At 42.2% G+C, this 25,686-nt stretch overlaps 1 protein-coding gene and 1 pseudogene across 2 annotated transcripts; one reads left to right on the forward strand and one right to left on the reverse strand.

Moving 5' to 3' along the window:
- Nucleotides 1-6,129: 6,129 nt before the first annotated feature.
- LOC148864919 (quillaic acid 3-O-glycosyltransferase CSL1-like) lies at nt 6,130-11,506 on the forward strand. Its single transcript, XM_088975445.1, is given in 9 exon segments — nt 6,130-6,798; nt 6,920-7,009; nt 9,128-9,247; nt 9,321-9,533; nt 9,637-9,742; nt 9,863-10,038; nt 10,144-10,491; nt 10,878-11,319; nt 11,322-11,506. Coding segments are annotated over 9 exon segments (2,220 nt in total). The 5' UTR covers nt 6,130-6,171; the 3' UTR covers nt 11,420-11,506.
- A 2,370-nt stretch (nt 11,507-13,876) lies between these two features.
- LOC148864920 (cytochrome P450 716B2-like) lies at nt 13,877-19,616 on the reverse strand (annotated as a pseudogene). Its single transcript, XR_016109582.1, has 3 exons — nt 19,194-19,616; nt 14,105-15,035; nt 13,877-14,013 (listed from the first exon to the last, which is right to left on the reverse strand). The product of XR_016109582.1 is annotated as a cytochrome P450 716B2-like (transcript).
- Nucleotides 19,617-25,686: the final 6,070 nt, after the last annotated feature.

Consider the following 25,686-nt stretch of genomic DNA (forward strand, 5'->3'; position numbering starts at 1 on the left):
TTCCCGTGTTTGTTTTGCTCTGTAACAAACATCACATGGCTTATCTCCTTCGGTTCTACTATTTAATTTATCTACTTTAGGAAGAAGAGATAATATTTGTTTAGATGGATGCCCTAATCTGCGATGCCATAACTCCCATTCATCCATACCTCTTGTTCTATTCGCCCGAACCGGTGCTGCTCCTCTAAAATGATAGACCCCATCACACTGCTCACCCACTCCAATCAGAATCCTCGAGGTTTGGTCTTGTATCACACATAGCTTGTCAGTAAAAGTGATAGTACAATTTATCTCTTGCAATAATTTTGCTACGGAAATAAGGGTGCAGTTCATTCTTGGTATAAAAAGCACATGATGTAAATAAATATTTCCACCCAAATGTAAAGTCCCTTCCTTCACTACAGTGGTTTGCTTCCCATTGGGAAGTCCCATCGGACACAGTGTAATATTCTGTACATCCATTAATAAATCAATTTCTCCAGTCACATGGTGCGACGTCCCAGAATCAATTATCCAATCAGTAGAATTTTTTTTACCTGAGAGTTTTCCATTAGTCTTGGTTTTGTAAGCATCAATCATGCTTACAAGAGTCTGTCATTGCTCGTCATTAAGCCCGTTTAGTCCGGTCCTGTCTCCGTCAGTTACGACTGCATTTGTAGCCACCTCACGCCCTGCCGATGATTGAGCAACATGAGTTTTTGCTGAACCTCGGTCACGTCTGCCAGAGGGTCCACCCCCTTTTCCTCGACCTGCTCCATGCCCGATCGACGTACCGCGGGGTCTGTCTCCCCACCATTCCGACTTACTTGAGTTCCTTCCATTGTTGGCAGCCATGGTAACCGATCATTAAGAAATAGTAAGAAACACAACCGTCTTTGATTATCCTTTGAATCGTTGACTGGCAGGAACGAACTTGGAGCTTCGGCTCCTGATACTGTTGTTCACTGTTTCGAAAGGGAATTCGGTATCATCACTGTTAGAAGAGAGTGAACAGTCTGGGTTCACTCGAACAGGGAGAGAAGGTTCCAGTACATTGCGGATGACGTTCTCCAAGAAGATCTTGAGGACGCCTCGAGTCTCCTCATAGATTGAACCACTGATACGCTTCACTCCACCACACCTCGCCAAACGTCGAATCTGGCATAAAGATGCAGAAGAATTCCTACAAAGCGGAGATGTTCCATGATGAACCACCGAAGCCGCAGAGGGTCCTACCCTGTCGCTTGAGGGCATAGGCGACATCCATAGCGATGGCAGTCTTCCATCGAGCGCATTCAGTGTAGGTGACTGCGTCGTGGATGACATTCTCCAAGAAGATCTTCGATGGGAGAGATTATCTGATCGCGCAGGTTCTAGGTCATCGTCGGATGCTACAATGATTGGCCGAACTTCGGTGGGAGGAAGGTGGTCTGCTTCTGGTTGAGGAAAAACCCAGGTTGTTTGGCACGTCAAGCACCGAAGCTGCATGGGGATTTCGTTCGAACAGGGGTTCATTTTGCAACTTCTCAGTTTGGCGATGAAGGAGGGATTGCTTGAAGTGATAATGGAACAGAATTTAAAAGCTTGAAATCATACTTTGAGACTCATGGCATTCTGCATCAAACTTCGTGTGTTGGGACACCGCAACAAAATGGTCGGGTGGAGAGAAAACACAGGCATATCTTGAATGTTGCGAGAGCATTGAGATTTCAAGCAGGCCTGCCCATTGGTTTTTGGGGAGAGTGTGCCTTAACCGCCGGATACTTGATAAATAGGACACCTTATTCTGTACTTGGTGGTAAGACTTCGTATGAGGTATTGTTCGGGATGCCACCTCAATACGAGCAAATGAGAGTATTTAGTTGTCTCTGCTATGCTCATTAGAGTCCTCGAGACAAGGATAAGTTTGGAGAAAATGAGTAGGAAGTGTGTTTTTATAGGTTATCCCTATGGAAAGAAAGGTTGGCGCGTATATGATGTTCAAAGAGGTGAATATTTTGTCTCCCGTGATGTAGTCTTCCATGAGAATGTATTTCCATATGCCGCTAATCTAAAAGCAACTCTGGAAGACAACCCTGGCCCAACCATTGCACCAGCTGATACCGTGGTTGATGAAGACGTTCTTCACAGCCATGGAGGAAATAAAAATAGGGGGAGTTATTCAGCTGACATTTGTGATAGGGAGAGCCTTGAAAATAATGATGATGGAAGAGAGGAGGAGCATGGAGATGAAGAGAGTGTGCAGGAAGTGGGAAGTAATGGCAGTGAGGACATAATTAGTGTGGATCCAGCACCACAAATGGCACCAGAGGAGCAACTTGGTAGGGGACATCGGCATCGCACACCATCTGTTTTGTTGAAGCCCTACGTGACCTACACTGCTCAATGTTTGAAAGACCCCATTCACACTCAAGCCAACCTTGAATTAGAGTCCTCAGGTATGACTCCCTATCCCATGATGAATTCCCAGTACATGACGAATTCCCAATAAAGTTGATTATTAGAGATCACATGTTTAGTAACTTTGGTGCTGGGGTGGCCCAAATGAGAATGCCAAACAAAAGAAGACATGTGCTCTCCTACAAATGCAGATGGTGCTGAATGTTTGGAATAGGAATCCTTGGTCTTCTTTCCTAGATTAGCAGAGCCTGTTTCTAAAGAATGAGTATTATGGTGCTTCTCTAATCGTTTCATAGGCTAGGAGTATACTTTGTACATCTGTAAGGGTGAACTCATCCATTCTTGTGGTAATAGAAAGAACAAAGTTATCATAATCAGATGTCAAACCACCAAGTAAATAATGAATCAAATTTGAATCAGACATGTTATAAATGGATGCAGCAAGAGAATCAGAAAGTCCTTTAATCTTTTGGATATAATCATTAGCATTTAGCTCACCTTTGGTCACATGAGCTAATTCAAGTTTTAGATCATGTATTCTAGCCTTGCTAGTGGAAGAAAAAAGACGGTTAAGAGAATCCCATACCGATTTAGAAGTGTTGCAACCCACCACCTGGGCAAGGACTGGCTCTGTCATAGAGGATAGCAACAACTCAAGATTAGTTGGTCTTGTTCTTGCCATGTTGAGTACTGGGGATTGAGAACCCTGTCATTTGTAGAAGTTGTAGAGGAGGATTCCTCGAGATACTGTGACGGGCAGGGGAAGGAACCGTCAATATAACTAAGAAGTTTATAGCCCCGCAATGCTGGAACTACTTGTGCAGACCATAAAAAATAATTGGTGCGATCCAGTCGAACTGTGACTAGATTCACAAAGTTGGAGAGTGAAATAGTGTTCACTGGCTGAGTTGAAGAGGACCTAGTTATTGTTGATGAGTGACTTATCGACATGGCTGTGCAACCTTGCTAGCTCTGATACCATAAAAGGCTTTTGTGTGGAAGATGAATTTAGTAGCTTTTAATGTTCGGCTGCTATGGTATTGTATTTATATACAATACTGGGGTTGTTACATTTGAATTTAAATTACAGAAAAATAGGAGATTACAACAAGATAAGGTTATCTGTAGATGCAAGGGAATAGGGATGAGAACTGCCTAGAGTCTATCCAGAGTCCTGGATGGATTGGACTCTATTACTTTCAAAATGATTCTACAGCAGAATTTTCAAATAGAGGGTGATGTACAAAACATGATAAACACTCTGTTGGGGAGACGAGAGTATGAATCCCCCTTGGCGAACTTGTAACATCATTGCAGACTGCAGAACCATTTTTCAAATCAAAACCTCTCCCACTGTTCGATGAAGTGAAGTTCATCCCTCGGTGCTGTAACAAGGCCGTCCACCCCATTGCTCGTCATGTTCTCCCTTGATTTCTCACTCTTACACTTCATTGGTCATTGAACATGCATGCCTTCCTTTTTGGCTGAGGTTAGGGATGTCAATAGACTAGTTTTGGATTGGACCCCGTCCAAGCCAAAATCAATTTGAATGGATTGGATGGACCAACAAGAGATATTGAAGTGGACCAATCCAGACTTAATGGTTCAAAGTATTTATTGGATTGGATTAGACCTGATCCATCCATAATGAAGTTATATTGGATTGAGTTGGATTGAGCCAATATCTGGTCCATGGACCAGGTTTGGGTTAGAATTAATCTAAATCAAAATAAATTTGAATAGATTGGATGGTTCAGACATAGAATTGGACCAGTCCAAAATGATTCAAAATATTCATTGGATTATATTGGATTGACCTGGTCTATTTGTAATGGACTCACATTGGACTGGATTGGATTGGACTTGGTCCAATCCAATTGATACCCTTAGCTGAGGTGCTATCAGTATGATTTATAACTAAACAGGTGTTTTCTCTGGTCTTTTGGCCTAAAAAATGGACGAACAATAGTAGTACACGTCCACGCCAGAGCAAGTTGAGGGAATTTCCTTTTTTCCACAGCCAAACACAAGCCATAACTTGAAAGTTGGAAGGCAGTCATCATTCCATGTGTGGGTTGTTATCTAAGTATACTACCAGCCAGTGTAATATTAATTAGTTCTTTTTTATTTTTTTTGTATCGTTATCAATTCCCTCTTTTATTAGCTGTTTTTTGGTGTCAGTGTTAACTAATTATTGTTGTGATAAGTTTTAAGAAAATTAGTATAAGAGTAGGTATTATGCACGTGTACAAATAAGTATTAACCATATATCAGAGTAGGTATTTGTACAAATAAGTATTTAGATTTAACCTTTATGACCTGTGTGCTCTTTCTTCCAAAGAATATTTGGTATTGCTTTGACTTTTGGAAGGATCTCATACTATTTCAATATTTGCATTAATAAATCAAATTGAAAGGCATGTCTTTAAGCCACACACATCTTTACTATTGCTTCCAATTTAATTTTATCTTGATATTTGTCCAGTTCTTTAAAAGGGTAAGTGATAACTCATGACATAATAAAGAGATGCTGAGATGGTGATGTTGGTGAATGTATTTATAAGTTTTAGACAAACTTTCTTCTGACAACACACATTTGGCATAAACTTTCGTTTTTTCTGTACATTAAAATTTAGGTTATGTTTGGTTTGATAGAAAATAAGAAGAAGAGTGCAAATAATACAAATTTTGTAATTTTTGTTGAGAACTTTCTCTCAATTTTCTGTTTCTTTCTTATTTCTCCCTTGGTCCAAACTGGTCTAGAGTAAAACAAGAGAAGGGCGAATGAAATGATACAAGTAGCTCATTCACAGCTATACCTTTGGGGGAAATGGATGAAAAGGGAACTAATCAACCAAGGAAGAGAGAGAAATTCTACTGGAAAGAAAACTAAGCATATTCTTGTCCCCGGTGTTGAAATTAGCTTTTCAGGGTCTAGTCCAAATGGCTGGTGTTCATGGGACCGATCACAACTCACAAAGATTTTCAGCCAAAAACCTGGATAGTCTTGTGAAGACTGGCTATATAACCGGCCTTCATATATAGGACTGACTAGATCCATTTCAGCATTTTAGGCCATGTTTGGTTTAACTTTCATTCTTTTTCATTTTCACCCAAGATGAAATTTTAAAATGGACAAGATCATAAGAATGGGTAAAAATAGGCAGAATGGGAAAGTATTACTATGAACCAAACGTTTTTTTCCTAAAAATGAAAGTTTTTTAGACTAACATGTGTCTTTTGTAAAAGTGCTTTGATAAAAGTACTTTTGTAAAAGTGTTTTCGTAAAATTATGTTTATAAAAGTACTTCCATAAAAGTGCTTTTATAAAAGTACTTCATAAAAACGCTTTTACAAAAATGCTTTCATAAAAGTACTTTTGTAAAAGTTCTTTCATAAAAGTGTTTCCGTGTAAAAGTGTTTTTATTTAAGTGCTTTCGTGTAAAAGTGCTTTCATAAAAGTATTTTCATGGTAGTCCACTAGTAAACATGGAAAAAGTTTTTTGTAGGCATAGTTTACTCAAATAATGAAAATGAGCAAGATGGGGCATGATTATTTTTCATGTTGCAGGCTACCTCAATTTTTATGCTATGGGCTGATTTTTCATTCTAAAAAAAATGTAACCCATTGCAAGAATTTTGTAATTAAACAATGAGGCCTCATTGGCCTAAAGCAGTGAACCAAACATGGCCTTAGCAGCTGCTAGCTCGGATAGATAATGACCCTTCCTTCCTGATAAGAAAGAATAAATCAAAGGTGTATGGGCTACATCAGTTAGAGTGAGTGAAGAAATGGAAAACCTCCCGCTTCACGTTAGGCATGTTCAGAAACACCGAGCAATCATCAACAGGATTCACACTGTCATTCACTTTCTTTTCCTACTTGCCTTGCTCTACTACAGGGCTTCGGTACTCTTTGCAGCTGGGAGCAAGAGCAGCAACCCAGACGACGACATACCCATCTTGGCTTGGGCTCTTGTCTTTGCTTCTGAGCTAATGCTCTCCTTTCTTTGGCTGCTCTGGCAATCCTACCTGTGGTGTCCTGTGTCGTCTCGGACTGTCTTCCCGGAGAGACTACCTCCAGACAGTGAGCTTCCGGCAATCGATGTTCTCATTTGTACTGCTGATCCAGAGAAGGAGCCTACGGTGGAAGTGATGGACACTGTGTTGTCGGCCATGTCCCTCGATTATCCTCCCGAGAAGCTCTCTGTGTATCTCTCTGATGATGCAGGTTCTCCCCTTACGTTGTATGCCGTTCGCGAGGCATCTTCCTTTGCCAGGTCTTGGCTTCCCTTCTGCAGGAAATACAAGATTGAGCCAAGGTCTCCTGGGGCATATTTGTCGTCGTCGTCTCATGACCAAGACTGCAGCAGCTTTCTACTGAGCAGAGAATTCATGGATGAGCGAAAGAAGATGAAGGTGTATTGTCTTTTACAACTGCATGTTTCTATATATATATATATATATATTAATCATCAAAAGGTTAAATTAATTCCTTCAATAATTCTTCTATGCTTCCTTTAATTTGTTTCTCATGCAGTCACAATACGAGTTATTTAAAGAATGTGTGAAGCATGGCAAAGAAAGTTTTGGAATGGGAAATCATGGTGACCATCCTCCAAGGATTGAGGTATATAATAAGAATTCTTTCACCTTTTTACTTATGTTTTGCAAACTAGATAATGGTTGGGGGTGGGGACTGGAGACTGGAGAGTTCCGATTTCTAAGTTAGTTCAATTACAACCTAAGTTTTATTAAGCAACCTAATAAATAAAAAGTTTAAAGTGTTAAAAATTCAGAAAATTAATTAGTGTAAATTAAGTAATTATTATGAAAACTCATAATTATGAAAATTAAGTAAATCAATAATTTACAAAATTAAGTAAGATAATTTAGTTAACCATTTTAATTGTTAATTATGTAAATAAAGCTAATTAAATTAATTAATTATGTAAATCGTTGCTGTTATACAACCCAAGAATGGGGTTGTACAAGGTTTTGACAGATTTGAATGCAACTCGGATTGTGCTTGGCAATGGAAGAGGAATACGGAAAATGAAGATTGTTCAAAACCTTCCCAAAAGAACTTGTCTAATTTAATAAGGAAATGTAGCTGGCACACAATGCGCCCGACATGCACACCAGTACTTGTCATAGAGAGGTGTTCCCAATGCATACATGGTTTGGATGTGTAGTGGGGTGCCCGTGGGGCACCAATGTGATCTCATCTCACTAATGAGAGAAACTATACTAAAATGGAAACATTAATTGATGACCGATATTAAGAGGGTGGTGACAAGGCACCATGGAGAGGGCTAGAGAGAGATGTCTAAGGTAGGTGTTATTCCTTCCTTTCTTCTTTCTTTCTTTCTTTTTTTGTTTTTTTTTTCTTTCTTTCTTTCTCAACAATAGGTAATAACCACCATTCTCACTCTCTCTTCTCAAATATACTAGTATAAATACATATCCACTATTCATCTTTACCCTAATATTCTAATCTAAAGGCTACGATGTTAAATATACATTAGAATTATTTAACTGTTTGACTGGGAAACTAATGGGCAAAGAAATTTTATTTTTAAGTCACTTTTAAAAACTTGATTATGAATATTATGTAATGACAACACATATATTATATCATATAAATTATAACATATATTTTTTATATATATTATATAAATAATAAATTCTTTGGAATAAATTACAGATTACCTCCCTCTACTTTGGGATATTAACACTTAGATCCCAAAATATCATGTGTGATAAAAAAAACCCTTGATCTTTCAGATTCCAACACTTTGCCCTCTTCATTAGCATTCTATCAAGTAACCTCAGAAAAAAAAAAAATCTCATGTGACTGTAGTGTGCATGTTTAACATTTCTAAATCCCTAAACTATTCTTTTCCTAATTTCTGAAACCATTGTCCTTTTCTCATGTTTAACAAGCACATGATAGTCACATGAGAACCATTTTTTGTAGTTAACAGAATGCTAACAGAGGGACAGAGTGGGAATCTAAAAGTTCAGAGCGGTCTTTGTCACAAATGAAAGTTTGAGGGGCTAAAAATCACTATCTCCAAAAGTACAGGGTGGTAATCTATAACTTACCCTTATAATATCAGTTATATATATATACACGTGTGTGTGTGCCTGTTTTCCTTTCTCTTTTCAGTTAACTCTTCAATATATCCTTAGCAAAAGATGGCAATGAGCAACCTGGCCTAGCAAATCCAGCCTGATCCATCTATAAAACTAGTTGAACACAGTTTTAGATGGGTTAGGTCAAACACGCAAGGCCCAATGTGAAAGAGAGAGAGAAAGAGAGAGAAAGAGAGAGAGTTCTTAAGAAACATTCCCTTAGGCTGTGTTTGGTTTGAAAGAAACAGTAGGAAATGGTAGGGAAACCTGTACAAACTTTGTATAGGTTTCCCTGCCTTTCCCTACCTTTTATTTCAAACCAAATACAACCTTAAGGCCTTAACTTTTTTCTCTTTATCTCTTAGCCGTTTTTTTGTCACACCAAACACAACCTATAGTTTAAATTGTTCTATCCATCCGCAACTTTCTGCTTGTAAAATTTTCTTGTGCAAGGATAATAGATGACAAGAATTGCTGGATTATGAATCAGGGAATGCAATTAAGAGGCTGTTTGTAAAATTTTCTTGAGATTAAAAGAATTGCGCATTGTGAAGAGTTTGTTTCATAAAGGTTTCATGATGTCTTTGTATATATTCTCTTTATTTTATAGGTGATCCTTGGTGATGCATCCGGCAATCGAGAAGATAACATCCCCCTTCTTGTCTATGTTTCTCGTGAAAAGAGGCGAAATCATCCCCACAATTTTAAGGCTGGCGCTCTCAATGTTCTTGTATGTGCTCTCTCTCTCTCTCTCTCTCTCTCATATGGATGATTCATGACTAGAATCACCACAGTCATTGCAGCTTCGGGTATCGGGCATAATGAGCAACGCCCCCTACATATTGGTGTTAGATTGTGACATGTACTGTAATGACCCCACTTCTGCTCGACAAGCTATGTGTTTCCACCTTGATCACAAGATCACTCAATCTTTGGCCTTCGTTCAGTTCCCTCAAATGTTCTATAATATCAGTAAGAACGATATCTATGATGGACAACTAAGATCAGCATTTAAGGTAAGAATATATAGTCATGGTAAGTTACAAATAAAACAAAGCAATTCGATGAATACTTACTTCCCTGGTTGTGTTAACAGTCTTTCAATTGTGGTGTCTTTAGGTAATGTGGCCAGGTCTGGATGGGCTTCAAGGACCAATATTATCAGGTACAGGGTTTTACATAAAGAGAGAGGCATTATATGGCATTGGCAGCTCATTGGAAAGAGGTAAAAATGCTTGTAGGTAGAACTACCAAAGCTCTGTTATCTATTCAAAGTATTCTAACATTGAAAATAATTAGGGAACTAGTAATTAGTTTGCATAGTAACTCTGAAATTGTTATTCAGATATTGATCTCCCTAAACTTAGAACCTCTTTTGGTCCCTCCAACAAGTTCATCACTTCATTACACACCAAAAACAAATTTAATTTTGCCAATGGAGATGCATCAAGCGAACTGCTGTCAGAAGCTCGACTTTTGGCTTCATGCAACTATGAGAAACACACTCAATGGGGTAAAGAGGCAAGTGACAAGCCAAGCATTAAGGAAATTTAACATCCAAACATATTATACATTATAGTACCTGAATTGAGAAATCTTTTGTTTTGCTTGTTGCTTCTATGGCAGATGGGTTTTCAATATCATTCCTTGGTGGAAGATTACTTTACTGGGTTCAGGCTGCACTGCAAAGGATGGAAGTCAATCTACTATTATCCTCCAAAACCATCTTTCTTGGGGGCTGCAACTATTAGCTTTAATGATACAATGGTGCAGAGCATGAGATGGTACACTGGTTTGTTTGAAGTAGGTCTCTCGAGGTTCTGCCCTCTGACCTATGGTGTATCAACAATGTCGATTCCTCAGAGCATGTGTTATGCCTATTTTGCATTCTACTGTCTCTATTCCTTCCCAATGCTGTGCTACGCTACCATCCCTCAGCTATGTTTCTTTAATGGCATCTCTCTGTACCCAAAGGTAACAATTTAGTAAGAATTATACATTTATTCTATTGCTGATTATTCTAATAAAGTTAATGTATCAAGCATTAACTATCTATCCATTCTTAGATAATAATAAAAAGGTTCTGCAAACTGTTTGTCAGACAGGAAACCAAATGGATTGAGCAGATTCAATTCCATGGTCCATATCATTTAGGTTTCTTCATTAAACAACTTGGTTAGCAAATCAGTTGTTAGAATAATAACAGTATCAGTAGGGTCTCCTTGTTCTAGAATTCCTATTTTTCCCGATCGAGGAAAAATCCTTTTAGTAAATTATTGTAGTCTATTTGTTGTCTAATAATTGCATAACTGAAGTGTATGTGTGGTTTTAACCAATTTTTCTTCTGACATTTATGACAGGTTTCAAGTCCATGGTTTGTTGTGTTTGCCATTATGTATGTGTCTTCCCTTTCTCGATATTTATTAGAAGTACTCGTCTCGGGTGCATCCTTGAATACATGGTGGAATGAACTTAGATTATGGGCAATCAAGTCTGTTACAATCAAGTTCTTTGCATTTCTTGAGGTTCTTATGAAGCATATTGGTAAGGAGGCAAATTTCTTTCTTACAAGTAAAATTGTTAGAAAGGAACAAGTTGATAGATACAATAAGGGGATATTCAGCTTTGAAGATGCTTCATTGTTTCTTATACTATTGGTCACCCTAGTCACCCTAAACATGGTGTGCTTCATTGGTGGTTTAGGAAGAGTGATACTCGAAGCTAGTTACAGAGAGATGTTTGGACATGTTTCCTTGTCTTTCTTCATCTTAGGAATCAGTTACTGTATAATTGAAGGAATGTTTCTAAGGATAGTGGGCGAATTCCAACTTGGGTTACACTTTTATCTGTTATATTTTCAATGGTCTTCTTGTCTCTAGGATCCATTTTCCTCTTGTACTAATTTGTGTCTAGTACTCTAGTTTCATTATGTAAGACTTCTGGCTCACCTTCATTTTATGAAGTATAATTTACAATATATTTTCTTATACATGCATTTCCAATCATCGTTAATATAAGGTTTTGCACTATATAAATTTGTATTTGTACTCCTTCCAAACTGAGCTTAACAAACAAATAAGACAGTCAAATTTGAAGCCAAAAGAAAACCAGAGTTTACACTCAGCCTATTTGCACTCCAATGCATTTACACTGGTTTAAATTATAAATGAGGTTTGTGCTGAAAAAAAAAAAAAAACCTGAGGCTTCCCACATGGTAAAGAAAGCGCCCTCTTAATAGGGAAGGATCCCGCCACTAAGGAGGCATCATTAGCTCTTTTCTAGCAAAGAAGAATGGTTAAACCCCATTTATGGGACTGAAAAGAAGGAAGTCATTCAGGTTACTCGTGTGAAATCCCAGCCTTAGGTGGATCCACATGCATTTATGGGACTGAACAAGACAGATGGAGAAACAGGTGGGGGTGTAACTTGGGCGGGCTGGGCCTGAGCCCAAACTGGCCCAGCCTGAAATTTTACGTGGGCTGGGCTTGGATTTTCGGTTCTTAGGGTGGGCTCGAGCTCAAGAAGTTGGGCTTTTTATTTTTCAGGCAGGGCTTGGGCCTATCCCTTAGGTAGCCTGAACCCGGCCCATCTATATACATTTATACTATATATATAAATGTTGCATACATATTTACATATATGTACATATTTGTATATATAACATTTGTATACATATATACATAAATATATGTATATATATTTGCATAAATACATTTATATATGTATAATTTTAGAGTGGGTTCATTAACCAACCTGAGCCTGGGCTTGAACCCAACCCGTGTGCATCAAATTACAGTGCAAACTGGGCTCAGGATGGGAAAATCGGACTTGACCTCAGACTCGGGCCTTAAGCCCAAGTTTTAGGACTGGGCTTGGGTTGACCATAAACTTGGCCCAACCTGCCCAACTTGCACCCCTAGAAAAAGGATTTATGTAACCGATCCCATGTTGTTGGAACAAGGCTTAGGCTTAGATGATGATGATGATGGTGTACACTAGGTTCGGACTGAACATTTATTAAGCACCTTTTTGGTTTGCAGGAATAAGGGTTTGGAATAGAATCGCCAACTGCTTGGTTGGGAGGAATTGGAATCCCATTCCCATTCCTGGTGGAATGGCATTCCCTGTTTTGAGGGAATGGCCATTCCCTCCCATCCCTTGGAAATGAAAACCCATTCCTGTTTGAACCAAACAGATTATGGGAATAGAGCATTCCAATTCCAATTCCAAGGGATTTCAATTTCAATTCCAATTCCGATTCTGGCTGTGAACCAAATGGACCCTAAATTTTGAGTAGATGTGAATCAAAGGCCCACACAAAATTACAGATAAACTGTTTACCTTAAGGCTGTGTTTGATTTGAAGGAAAAGGTAGGGAAAGGCAGGGAAACCTATACATGATTTGTACATGTTTCCCATCCTTTCCTTTCCCTTCCCTACCTTTTCCTTCAAACCAAACATAACCTAAATGTTGCACTCAACAAGGAGTGTGACAGCATCTGCTCCTCACAAATGGGCGCCTCACATGCACATCCACCATGCATTGGAACATCTCCTGTGAATATTCATTAATAAGTGGGAGATGTTCCTAATGCATGGCAGGATGTGCTGTGAGGCGCCAGTGAGGCGCCATCTGTGAGGAGCACATCCGGTCTCCTAAACAAGTATTCTTAATAACACCAAAACTGTTGGAACTAATCTCAACTTTCTGAATCTGTTCTTGGGAATTAGACCTGCTGCAATTTAGGCTAGGTATCGAAAGTGATGAGTGGTGTATGTATATATATAAAGTACATCTCTTATTAGGTCCAAGAACAAGCATCCACAGAACTATTGAAGAACGAAGATAGACCCATGACATGGTTCTGCAACTAGTCACAGGGGAAGTTGGAGGATAGAACCTGTAATATATATAAATGATCTTTCATCCTTCATGAAGAGGTGTGAGGATAAAGGTAGATAGGAAGCCCTTTAGATGATGTAGGCATTGGCTTTACAGCGATTACTTCATCTGGAAACATAAGCTCCCATGTAAACTCTCGTACTAGATTGTATAAGAAAACCAGAATTTCAATTCGAGCAAACTCTCTACCAGGTCACATTCTGGGGCCTCCTCCTAAGGGAATAAACGTATATATAGGGAACTGGGATGTCTCTCTCTAACCTCAATGGGTCGAACTTCTCTGGATTTGGAAAATATTCTGCTTCCTTATGCGTTGAAGTTGCACTCCACCAACCCCGAAGAATCCAAGTGATTACAATTTACAACTGATTGTGATTCTCTCATCCATCTATTCTTAGAACTTACCTTCCAATCTTTAGGGATTGAAAATCCAGCATACGTGAAGTCTACTATGGCCTTCCTAAAATTTCCTTGAATTGGAGGTGTAAGCCTGAGTACTTCATCCACCACGTTCCAAGAATATGTCATCTTCTGGATGTCATCCTTGTTCAGTGGTTCTCTGGGTCTCCTCTGCAATTCTATTTCCCTTTGCTCTGCCAAACAACAATTCAATGTTAGACCCAATACAGATACCCAAGAAATCCAATGCTCTACTAAGAGACGAATTACAGAAGAAGAACATACCTGCGAGCCAAGTATTTGATCAGCATCATCATGGTAGAACTGCTGGTGTCGTGCCCGGCATGCATGACTAGTATAACGTTGTCTGCAATCTCCTCGTCGCTCAACATCTTCCCGTTCTCGTCTCTCCCCTTCATCAAATGCGAGATCAGATCTTCCGACAACGACTCGCTCATCGTCCAGCTCCTCCGCTTGCTTTCAATCACCTTGATCAGCTATCGGCGTAAACTAGCCGCAGATTTCACCGCCTTGTAGTGCCTTGTGCCCGGAAAATAGATGGGAAGCTGAAACACGCCTCTGAGCAACACGTTGAACTCTTCGGGGATTGTCGACTGGGGTCGTCCATGCTCGCAAACACATCTCAGGCGATGGCGAAGGCGTACTTCTTGATCAACGGGAAGGCCTTCACCTCCTTCTTCCCTATCCAATCATCTCTGAAGCACTCTCTGCACGTCCTGTCGAACCTTTCCACGAGCTGGTACATCACCTCCTGGTTCAGAAAAGATGTGATCAGCTTCCGGGTATGGATCACCTTATCGTAGGGAGCTGTAAAGAAGGCGTCGCCGAACAGCTTCTTCAGAGAAGGGGGCCACCATGTCAACAGCAATCGCTTCTCGCCTGTGAACATGAGCTCGTTCTCCTCGGCACCGCACAAAACCACCGTTTTCTCTCCGAGAAGTGATGTTTTGAATATGTCTCTGTTGTACCTCTGCCTCCTCTGCCTTACGAAAGCGAATGGATCCCCAGACCGGTTTAAGCGTTGGATAACCAAGGTTTCGCCGAGAATTGGCCACCCAAAGCTTCCAGGGGGCAAAGGGGTGTGTGGGTATCGGTGGCGGATGCATCGAGAACAACCAAATATGCATGAGCGGCAACAGCCAAGAACAGGTACAGCAAATGCTCCAGTAGAAACTCCATTGAAGTCGGAGATGAATCAGTCCCTGAAAGGAGTCCGGATGACTCAGTCCCATGTTGTTTATGCAAATCCCTAAGAAATGGAAGTGGGAGATAAATTGAAACCGTAAAGCATATATAGCGATGATAGACACCTGAGATTTGTTGGATGGGTTTCTTTAGATGAAATCGCAAGTGAGGGCTTTAATAACTGCTGCCTCAACCAATCAGTTGCAATCGTTGAAGGTGCAGAGGTGGGAGAATGTCAGAACCCGCGAATGAGAAATACGATGGTTAGAGGTTGGATGAGTGAATTTCTTGAGGTTGAATGAATGGGTCTTTTGAGATGAAATCGGAGATAAGAGCTTGAAGAACTGTTGCCCTAACTAATTAGTTGCAATGGCGTTGAAGGTCCAGACGTGTAGAAAAACCCTACACGACAGAAGGTTGGAGATGGAGAGAGCGGCGCATTAATGAGATGAGACAGGTTTTTTTTTTTGGATTTTGTTTTTTTATTTTTGACATAAATATTAAAATAATAAATAAATTAGAGATGAAGAGACGGATGCATTAATGGATAGGTTTTCATTTTCGGTTTTTGATTTTTTATTTTTAATACAAATATTAAAATAATAAATAATTGATGCCAAATTCAGAATTTTCCGTAAATAATACCCAACGGAAGAACAAAACGTTTGGAGTTGGGATGCAAAGCGCTTTAACTAGGCCAGATGTCAGCACGCTATTAAGTGCTTAGTTAATGTGCTCACCTACCATGCTTACTACATCTCGAAGCTTTTAGAGTGACAAGTCATGCTAATACCAAGTGTGAGACGCCATTTCCCCACCATCACAATCCACAATTGAAAGGTTTTCCGAAGGGGTCAATCATGACGGCGTTTGCAAGTTTTTATTCTGATTTCCGTGCTTATCACCTGACCATCTGAAATCCTTCTCTACCACTCTGCATCATCAGTCGTTTTACCCTATCTCGTTTGGCCTGATAGCTCTTCATTTCTTTATTATATTTAGACATATTACCATTTTTGTTTTTAATCTTATTAACTTGGTCAGAATTCGGAAGTGCAAACCTGCTTTGTTGACCAGTGGAATGGTCAGGGTTTGAGTCCCTGAGAAATTTGAATTCTATGGCGGCTTTCTTATTCCTTAAGATAATTTGAACTGATTTATTAGATTTTTCTCCTTGGTATGTTGACTCACCCTTGTGAATGTAAACTATTCTCTTGTTTATTAATTTTATGATTCTAGTCTACTAGAAGTTTTCTCTTGTGTGTCTTCTTTTTACATTATAAGATGTTAGAAAAGGATAGCTGGATGTTGGGGAGAATGGCTGAGAATTTGCAGTTTTATGGGACTCAACAACTACGTTGAGTCATGTTTGTGACACTTTAATTGTTTAGGATTTAATTTTCTCATGTATTGAGTAATATCCATCTCACTATGTACAAGTTCTAGGATGATTCTAATTTTATAAAATACTAATCTTGTTTCAGATATTTGTTGCCATTATTGATTCTTCTTCAAATTTCCCCCACCGGTTTCTGAAACATTCTGTTTTGCAAATAATAGTAAACTAACCGTACTCAGAAATCTACTACGGTTACTTTTCTCTTGCAAAAAAAAAAAAAAAAAAAAAGAAGTCTACTAAGGATGTTATAGGAATAAAAGAATTACTCTCCTATCATTTGATAGTTGCAAGTATATATGTTTTTCCATGCATTTCAATTTTGAATTTACAAATTAGATTAAGGATTTCTCAGTTCACTCTACTGAGAATCGGCGAAAACTTAGGTTTGTTATGTCAATATTCTACTCATCAAAGGTAAGTATGGAAAGAAATCTTAGAAACAAGAAACTAGATGAAAGGAGTGAAATATTGTGCTCTCTTTCTGATGGTATGCTATTTGGAAGCTCCTAGCTAGAAGATTACCTGGACCCTAGTCGCGTAGCAAGCTGGACCAAGTTGCAAAACAAAGGATTAGAGAACCCAGGGTGGCTAACCCGACAGGTCGCTCCAATGCTTAAGTTAGTATTGTATTCTGGTTGCGATCTGAAAGCTTGAATGCAAGTAAACTAGTGAGCAGGTAATCGTGCGTACCTGAGTCTTGGGGGTTGATGCCCTTATAAAACTGGGCTGCCATGGGTCTCACGAAACGTTCCCGAAATCCTCGGCCCGTGACGTAGGGATCCGTTCCGCTTTGGAAGGAGGGTAACATATCAATTAATAAGGCTCATTGTTTCCCTTCGATTTGGGCGAGGTGAGGAAAAGGCCTATAGTTACGCGGCGTAATCCTGAGAAGTTCGAAAACAACTGGCGAGCTTTTAGGTTCGGTTATATGGCACCATAGTATGTGGGTACCGAGGTGCTCCGACCCTGAAGTGACCAAGCACCTAAGGTCTTGCGATCCGCTGATGTGGCACTACATGTTGAGTTACTGTCTAGTTGGCAAGCCACATCCACGTGTACTATACTTATTAGGTCGGGCCAAATCACCCCTCATCAATTGCCCCCCACTCTCCGTGCCTAGGGTCCTGACCCGGTGCAAGGAGTTCATGGTGAGCCTAGGTGGATTTGGCACAACTTCTAGCTGGTTTGGAGGGCGGCTCTTCGGTTGGACCTTCATGACCCATTTGGCTTTACCAGGGAATACCCTAGATTGCGTACTGGGTACGCGTGGATGCCACACTATTTATAAACTCTGTGGACATCAAATCGCGCACTCAACCAATTTAGATCTAAGGTGGTGTGCAGCCGGTTTTCATGGGTGATGTAACCGTTTTCGGCCACGTACCAATGTTTTGTGATGTAAAAATTTTTTGGCTAAGTACCTCGTTATTTGACCCGGTGGTGGCGTGCCTTAGTGATGAGCTACTTGGTAGTGAACTGCATACTAGCAAATTGCTCGGTGGAGAACTGCCTGGGGGCGAACTGCCTGGTGGCGAACTGCCTGGTGGCGAACTGCTTGGTGGCGAACTGTCTGGTGACGAATTGCCTGGTGGCGAACTGCTTGGTGGCGAACTGCCTACTAGGCGACCGATGACTTAGAGAATGCTGGAGCTCCTTGGTGCGGTGCAATCCGACTGCCCTCAGCATGAGGTGGTCTTCTTTCCTTTGTAGGCTGCGGGAGCTGAGGGACCTGCGAGAACTTCATCTTTTTCTCCTCTTTGTAGGCGGTGGGAGCTGAAGGACCTGCGAGAACTGAATCAGAGGTCCCGGGGGTATTTTCCCGGTGGGGGCTCTCCGACGCTTAAGTTAGCACTCTTATTGAAGAGAGCCTTGAAGATAATATGAGAGAGCTAGAGAGCAGGGGTTACTTCCCTTTTTTCCCTCCCCTCCCCTTTGGGGGGTGAGGTCTTTATATACCGGAGTCCTCGCGGGTTAGGTGGGTGAAAAGCCTCCAAATGGTAAGACTCGTCGCATCCTGTCAGAACCGAGGTACGGTGGTGAACTCCTCGAGGTCGTCAGGCTGGCTCTTGTGTCAGGCGGCCAGGTCGGCGCCTGGGTCGGGTTGTCAGAGGGGTGCCTGCGTTAGTCGGTGGGTCAGTGTCTAGGCCAGGTCGTCAGGTCGGCGCCTGTGTCAGTCGGCGGGTCAGTGTCTAGACCAGGTCATCAAGCTGGCGCCTGTGTCAGTTGGCCGGTCAGTGTCTAGGCCAAGTTCGTCGGTGTGCGCCTTGGCCGGATCATGCGCTAGGCTGGTCCAGGTCGGCCAGGTCGCGTAGGCTGCACGCCGCACGCAGCGCACGCGCCGCGCAGGTCACGCGTGCCGTGCGTAGTTCGCGCATGCCGCGCACGCGCCGCGTAGGTCGCGTGTGCCGCGCGCAGGCCGCGCGCGCGCCGCGCAGGTCACGTGTGCCGCGTGTAGGTCGCGCATGCCGTGCGTAGTTCGCACAGGCTGCGGGCGCCGCGCAGGTCGCGTGTGCCGCATGCAGGTCGCGCAGGAGCGCGTCAGGCCGCGCGCAGGTCGCGCCAAGCCGGCCAGACTGGTGCCCGGGTGGGTCACCAACTTCGTAAGTTTGTTGGCTGGGTGTTTTCCTAGTTGTCACGAGGTGCCACGTGTCACAATTTCACTGGAGGGCCAAATTTGCCCTCATCAATGGGAGTTGTCAGAGTCTCACCCTGTTGAGGTGAATGCCTTAGTGTGGGGTTCGGACTCCAACCCGTCCAAGGAAGACTCACCTCGGCAGGAGCGCGAGGCTTCCGGCAAGGGGGCCTCCACTTTGCGTCGTGCTCGGGGACTAGACAACTTTGGTCCTTCCATAATGACGGTTGACAGACTCCTATCTCTAGTAGCTCGGTACAACCTGCCTGACAACCTTGTGTACAGTATCCCTTTAGGGAAGTTTCCTTGGGACCACGGTCACGACGAGATCGTGGTGTTCGAGGAGCATTCATAGCTGGGCTGCTTTCCCACTTCACCCTTTTATCATCAAGGTCGTCAAATTTTTTGACATCGCCATAGACTAACTCCACCCTAACTCGATCCGCAACATTGTAGGTACCATCTCCCTTTTCCACGATTATAACCAGCCTTTGACCCTCAACATTTTTTCTTCCATCTGCTCCATCAAAAAGAACTACGCCTGTGTCCTCTCGGAGCATAGGCAAAGTCCCGACCTAGAAGAAGCACTACTTCATAGTTTGTAATACTGCAGGGTGGCCATTTCTAACTTACTAGAGGCCTACCATTTAGGACCCCGACATCAGGTTGGACAAAGAGACACAGGAGGAAGTCTGATCTTGGGCGAAGCTTGGGTTGAAGTTCAAAAACTTCGTGTCCGAAGAGAAGCTTGTACAAGCCGGGCTAAGTCCTCCTAATAGGTCGCCATCTTGGTGCACGCACTTGTTTTCTTTTTCACAGCTTGCCTTAATCTCGCAACTAATCTAATCGTTACCTTTTGTAGGAGCCATGGTTGATATCCTTGCTGCTGAGCTCTTCAGAAGCATGAAGAGGGGGAAGAAGAGGAAAGCCTCCAAGAAGGTCCGTCCCCATGAGGTTGCCACCACATCCAATGTCAACACCGCTGCCCCTGAGCATCCTCCCGTTATTGACTTGGTCGAGGAAGACCAAGGTAGGGCTTTTCCACCTCACCTACCTGAGGAGACTGTAATGTCTGAGCCCCAGTCCACTTAAGTGGCCACCCCTTCGAGGGATGACTCCTCCTGGGCAGCTCAGAGCATTTTGACTCTGAAGTTCGGCCTCCTCAGAGTAAGGATGCGGTCCTTGATGAGGAGGTCATGCAATGGGCCGATCTACTGGTGGCTCTGCTCAGGGCCAGAGCGGCAACTCACTGTATGATAGTACGTATCTGATCCTTAGACTGTACTCTCTATTGCTCTTTCTTGGTACTTAGATTTTATTTCTTCCTTGGTAGGTGAACTCCGCAATTCACAGTCTAGCTTGCCAATCCGAGGTGTAGCTGAAGCGGGCCCTCTAGGCTAAAGAAACCTCTGGGAGCATTTACCATGAACTGGACTTAGCTTGTGGCAAGATTCATAAGCTGGAGAAGGATGCGCGAGCTCAAAAGGAGCTAATCGTGCTACTGAGGGAGGAGAAGAAGAAGCTCAAGGGGGAAAGGGAGGCCCTCCTAAGGGAGAAGGAGAACCTCGAGGAGATCATGAAGGAGCGCACAGAGATCTTCAACAACGCGATCAAGGACGCTAAGGTCCAGGCAGTTGAGGAGTATAAGTCTTCGGAGGAGCATCACAAATTACTGATCAAGACCGGCACAGCGGCCTATCGCAAGGGCTTTAAGCTTAGTAGGTGGCTGACACGGCATGAGTTCCCCAAGCTTGACCTCAGTGCTATCACTACATCCAGAGTCAACAAGGAGATGGTCGGGGAGGCTACTAAGGACCTAGACTCTGAGGAGGAGAGTGACGACGACCTCCTTGATGATGAGACAGTGGAGGAGGGAGACAGAGACGTTGCTGCCAAGGATTGTATGGTGACCGACAAATCAGCATGTAGTGCCATGCCAGCAGATTGCAGGACCTTGGTATCTACCTAATGAACCATGAATGGAAGCATGGTAGGATTTCCCTAACCTTGGCAAGGTAAGCTGCCATGGTTGAATCACGAGCTTCATAGTCACCGTTGACTTGGTTTACTACCAGCTGAGAGTCGTTGCACGCGACGAGGTGTTTTACACCCATTTCTTTCACTAGACTTAGCCCGACAATCAGTGCCTCGTACTCCGCTTCATTGTTCGACGCCTCGAATCTGAACCAGAGAGCATATTCCAACTTCACCTCGCTCGGGTCGTACAATATTAGTCAAGCACCACTTCCTTGTTGGTTAGACTAGCCGTCTACGTGGAGGATCAAGAGCTCTTCGTCCCAAGTCGATCCTACCCTGACTGGGACCAGTGCCATGCTGGTTGATGCCTCCGACACGTTAGCAGGCTCAGTCAACCAAGGGGCTGGAGTGTTGAATGTGCATTATGCTACGAAGTCCACCAAGACTTGGGCTTTGATCGCTGGGCGTGGCTCAAATGGGATGTCGTATTCGCTCAACTCGATGGGCCACTTTGTCAATCTACCTAACACTTCAAGCTTAAGCAAGATATGCCTTAGAGGTTTGTTGGTGAGGACAACAATTGTATGGGCTTGGAAGTACGAACGTAGTTTCCAAGTTGCTACCACTAGCGCATATGCTAACTTTTTGATGTCGGGATACCTAATCTCCGCATCCTGCAACACTTTGCTTACGTAGTAGACAGGCCATTGAACTCGGTTTACTTCTCTGATTAATACCGAATTGACCACCCCGTCACTCACAAAGAGGTACAACTTCTGTTCGTCACCTTCCTCAGGTTGAGTCAAAACCGTTGCGATACTTAGGTACTTTTTCAACTCATCAAACGCGAGCTGGCACTCCTCGGTCCATATGAAATCTTCATTCTTTTTCATTGCTTTAAAGAAAGGTAGGCATCGACCCACCGATTTAGACATAAACTGGTTTAGGGCGGCCACCCGACCTATTAGTCTTTGAACCTTCTTTATTTTCTGGGGCGGTCCCATATCTAATACGGCCTTGATTTTATCTGGGTTGGTTTCGATGCCACGTTGGTTCACTATGTAACCGAGGAATTTGCCCGATGTGACCCTGAAGACACACTTGTTCGGGTTGAGCTTTATGTTGAATTTTGTCAAGATTTGAAAAACAAATTTTAAATTATCAATTAAGGAGTTTGAATACTGGGTCTTCACGACCATGTCGTCAACATAACATTCAATTTTATTACCAATCAACGGTTCAAAAATTTTGTTTACAAGTTGCTCCAGCGTTTTTTAAGCCAAAGGGCATGACTTTGTAACAGTACAGCCCTAGTTCAGTTACAAAAGCGGTCTTGTCCTGATCGGATATGTCCATCCTAATCTGGTTGTAGCCGGAGTAGGTGTCCAATAAAGCTTAGCAACTCGTGCCTCGAGGTCGCATCTACCAGGCGGTCTATTCTGGGAAGGGGGAAGTAGTCCTTCGGGCAGGCTCTGTTCAGGTCGGTGTAGTCGATGCACATGCACCACTTTCCGTTGGCCTTCTTCACCAACATGGGGTTGGCCACCCAGCTCGGGTAATGGACCTCCCTGACGAAGTCTGCGGCGAGAAGTTCCCCAACTTCCTCATTGACTACCCTCCACCGCTCCGGGGCGATGTTGCATTTTCTTTGTCTAACTGGCCTAACTAAAGGGCCCACATTTAACTTGTAAGTAATCACACTAGGGTTGATGATAGGTATTTCTAGTGCGGACCAAGCAAAAACATCTAAATTATTATGTAAAAAACTTACTAGTTGTGTTTAGAGCGGTTCGTTTATCAGAGCACCAATTTGGAGTGTCTTGGTCGGCTCGATTTTGGAAACCGGTATATGGATTGTCTCCTCCATCGGGGTAGCTCGCTCCTCGGTGTAGTTTGTTGGTTGCTCCCGGGCCTATCTTTTGAGTTCCCCCTTTGAGAAACCGGGGGAGTGTGTTGGCCGTCGATCCTACCCCGAGGTGGGGTTCGACCCCTAGGAGGGACCGGAACCTGTGAATTTCCCTCACCCCAACGGGAAGATCAGTGAACACTCTGATGAGGTTGCTGGTTCTGTGTCTAACTCTAGTATTGACCTGGTTGCTGGTTCGACTGCAGTGGTGGAAGCTGCTGTTGGTATTGCTGCTGGTACTACTGATAGAAATAGTATTGCTGAAGTTGTTGGAACTGATGCATTTGTTGCATCTGAATCCGCATGGTTCTGGCACTTTGAACTAAATCATCGAACTGGTGATGCCTTCCCTAGGAAGAATCATCGAGGGTTCTAAGAAAGTGGTGTTTACCTAGGGCAGCGAGACATTTATCTGCTGACTTTTTTGCTGCATCAACACAGTGGGGACCCCTAAGGCAGTGAGGGGGATGGTGAACTTCCCAATAGTCATGGAAGGGCCTTGGGGGAGTGATGCTGGGTGGTCTTGCCCCCCAATGACGCTCATGTCGATGCCCTTGCCGGTGTTGCTTGAAGATGCCATTGAGAGAGTAAGGTGATGGATGAGGTGTAAGGTTGACCTTTTTGATCGGTTTCCCATAGACAATGCCAATTGATGGTACGTGATCTGGAAGCTCCTAGTTGGAAGATTACCTGGACCCTAGTTGCGTAGCAAGCTGGACCAAGCTGCAAAACAAAGGATCAGAGAACCTGGGGTGGCTAACCCGGCGAGGTCGTCCGAAGCTTAAGTTAGTATTGTATTCTGGTTGCGAGCTGAAAGCTTGAATGCAAGTAAGCTAGTGAGCAAGTAATCGCACGTACCTGAGTCTTGGGTGTTGATGCCCTTATATAGCTGGGCTGCCGTGGGTCTCATGAAACGTTCCCGGAATCCTCGGCCTGCGACATAGGGATCCTTTCCGCTTTGGAAGGAGGGTAATGTATCAATTAATAAGGCTCACCGTTTCCCTCCGATTCGGGTGGGGTGAGGATAAGGCCTACAGTTACGTGGCATAATCCCGAGAAGTTCGGAAACAATTGGCGAGCTTTTAGGTTCGGTTATATGGCACCTCGGTCCTGCGATCTGCTGATGTGGCACTACATTGCTGATTTGTCACCTAGGTGGCAGGCCACATCCATGTGTCCTTACTTATTAGGTCGGGCCAAATCACCCCTCATCACTTTCTTTGATGATCATCACTTTTTCTAGTCATGTAGCTTGTATCTATTTCCCTGAAAAAGAAAATGATTGCAAAGGGACATGAATAACCTTAAAACCTCAGACTTGGCATCTTTATTCTCTTCACTGCATCAAACCTGGCATCTTAAGCAGTACTAGATTATCTTCCCTTTGTCTAGCAAGTTTGAACCAAGTACTCCACCTACCATATTTCAAAGGTTATCCCAAATTTCTGCTTTCTCGAAGGTTTACAAGTTGCAATCATTTCAGGAGTAGACAGTTTTGAGGTCTGTACATTACCAAAATAAAGGCTTTGAGGCTTGTAAGCCTCTATTGTGACTGTATGGTTCTAAAATAAGAAATAATCCAAGTTAGGAAATATATATTAGGAACCAGGCAGTTATTCCATCCCCCCCCCCCCAAAAAAAAAAAAAAAGAAAAAAAGAAAAAGAAAAAGAAAAGAGAAATGGAAAATAAAGGATTTAAGTTATTCTCTCTTCTTCTTCATGGTAGGTTCAACCATTCTCACAGAATCGGATAACCATACTTTCTTGTGAACAAGCTTGGCTTCATAACTTCATTCTTATCTAGTTGTCATTTCAGCCTTGACAGTAAGAACTTCATCTTGAAGACCTTTATTTCTATGGTAAGTAGACTTTCAGTTTCAGCAGCGATTCCTTTCAACCACAGAGATTTTTATTTATTTGTAAATACTTTTTGATAAATTATTTATTGGTAAAAATTCAACCATAGAGCTTCATCTGCATAAACTTAATTCCTATGTCAAGTCGGGTTTTTCAGTTTCTTTGGTGGTCCCCTGTCTTTTTACTCTATCATCCCTAAGTTGGAATTTACTATTGTAGGATCTCGGTAAGTTTTACCTATGACTGATTTTTTGTTGTTTTAAGATCCAAATGCAGGTTGGATATATTTGGTGGCAATCATGATTGGTAGTTGATCTCTGTTTGTCTTGAATAGATCAGGTTCTGGTGTGTGAAATTGTCGCAATTGTTAAGATCTTGCTTTTCCTGGCTTATAGGAAATAATGCTTAACATCTCCATTTTTTCTTTTGTCCTTTGGTTTTGTAAAAGCCCTTTTAGTATTGGTTGATTTTAGATGTATGTCATCTTAAAGTTTTATTTGATTCAGTTTTTCATCCTCATCTTAAGATTCTGAAAGTTCAATCCAAGTGCTTTGTAAATAATATCTATTAACGATAAAAAAAGTAATCTAAATTCGTTTTAGGATAAGATGTTTAAATCTCTAACAGGAAAATGATTGGAAAATGTAACACACAAACTCTGTTAGCCTCTACTGCAAATATTGCTTGTTGAGAGTAAGTCTCCACATAAGGAGTAGATAATTCAGTATCAAAACATTTGTTGTTTTCTGGGATCCATGTGTCATTGTATGTGTATTTTATTTGAATTTTTAAATGCTAAGGACTAATTTTTATGAGTGGTCTTCTCTCCAAGTTGGATTTCTTTTGGGAGCCATGATGTATCTTGTTCCAAATTCTGTTTTGTGGAAAAG

This window comes from Nelumbo lutea, chromosome 3 (genome assembly GCF_056320005.1).
Source record: "Nelumbo lutea isolate HS-2025 chromosome 3, American lotus-T2T, whole genome shotgun sequence".
In the NCBI taxonomy this organism is placed as follows: domain Eukaryota; kingdom Viridiplantae; phylum Streptophyta; class Magnoliopsida; order Proteales; family Nelumbonaceae; genus Nelumbo; species Nelumbo lutea.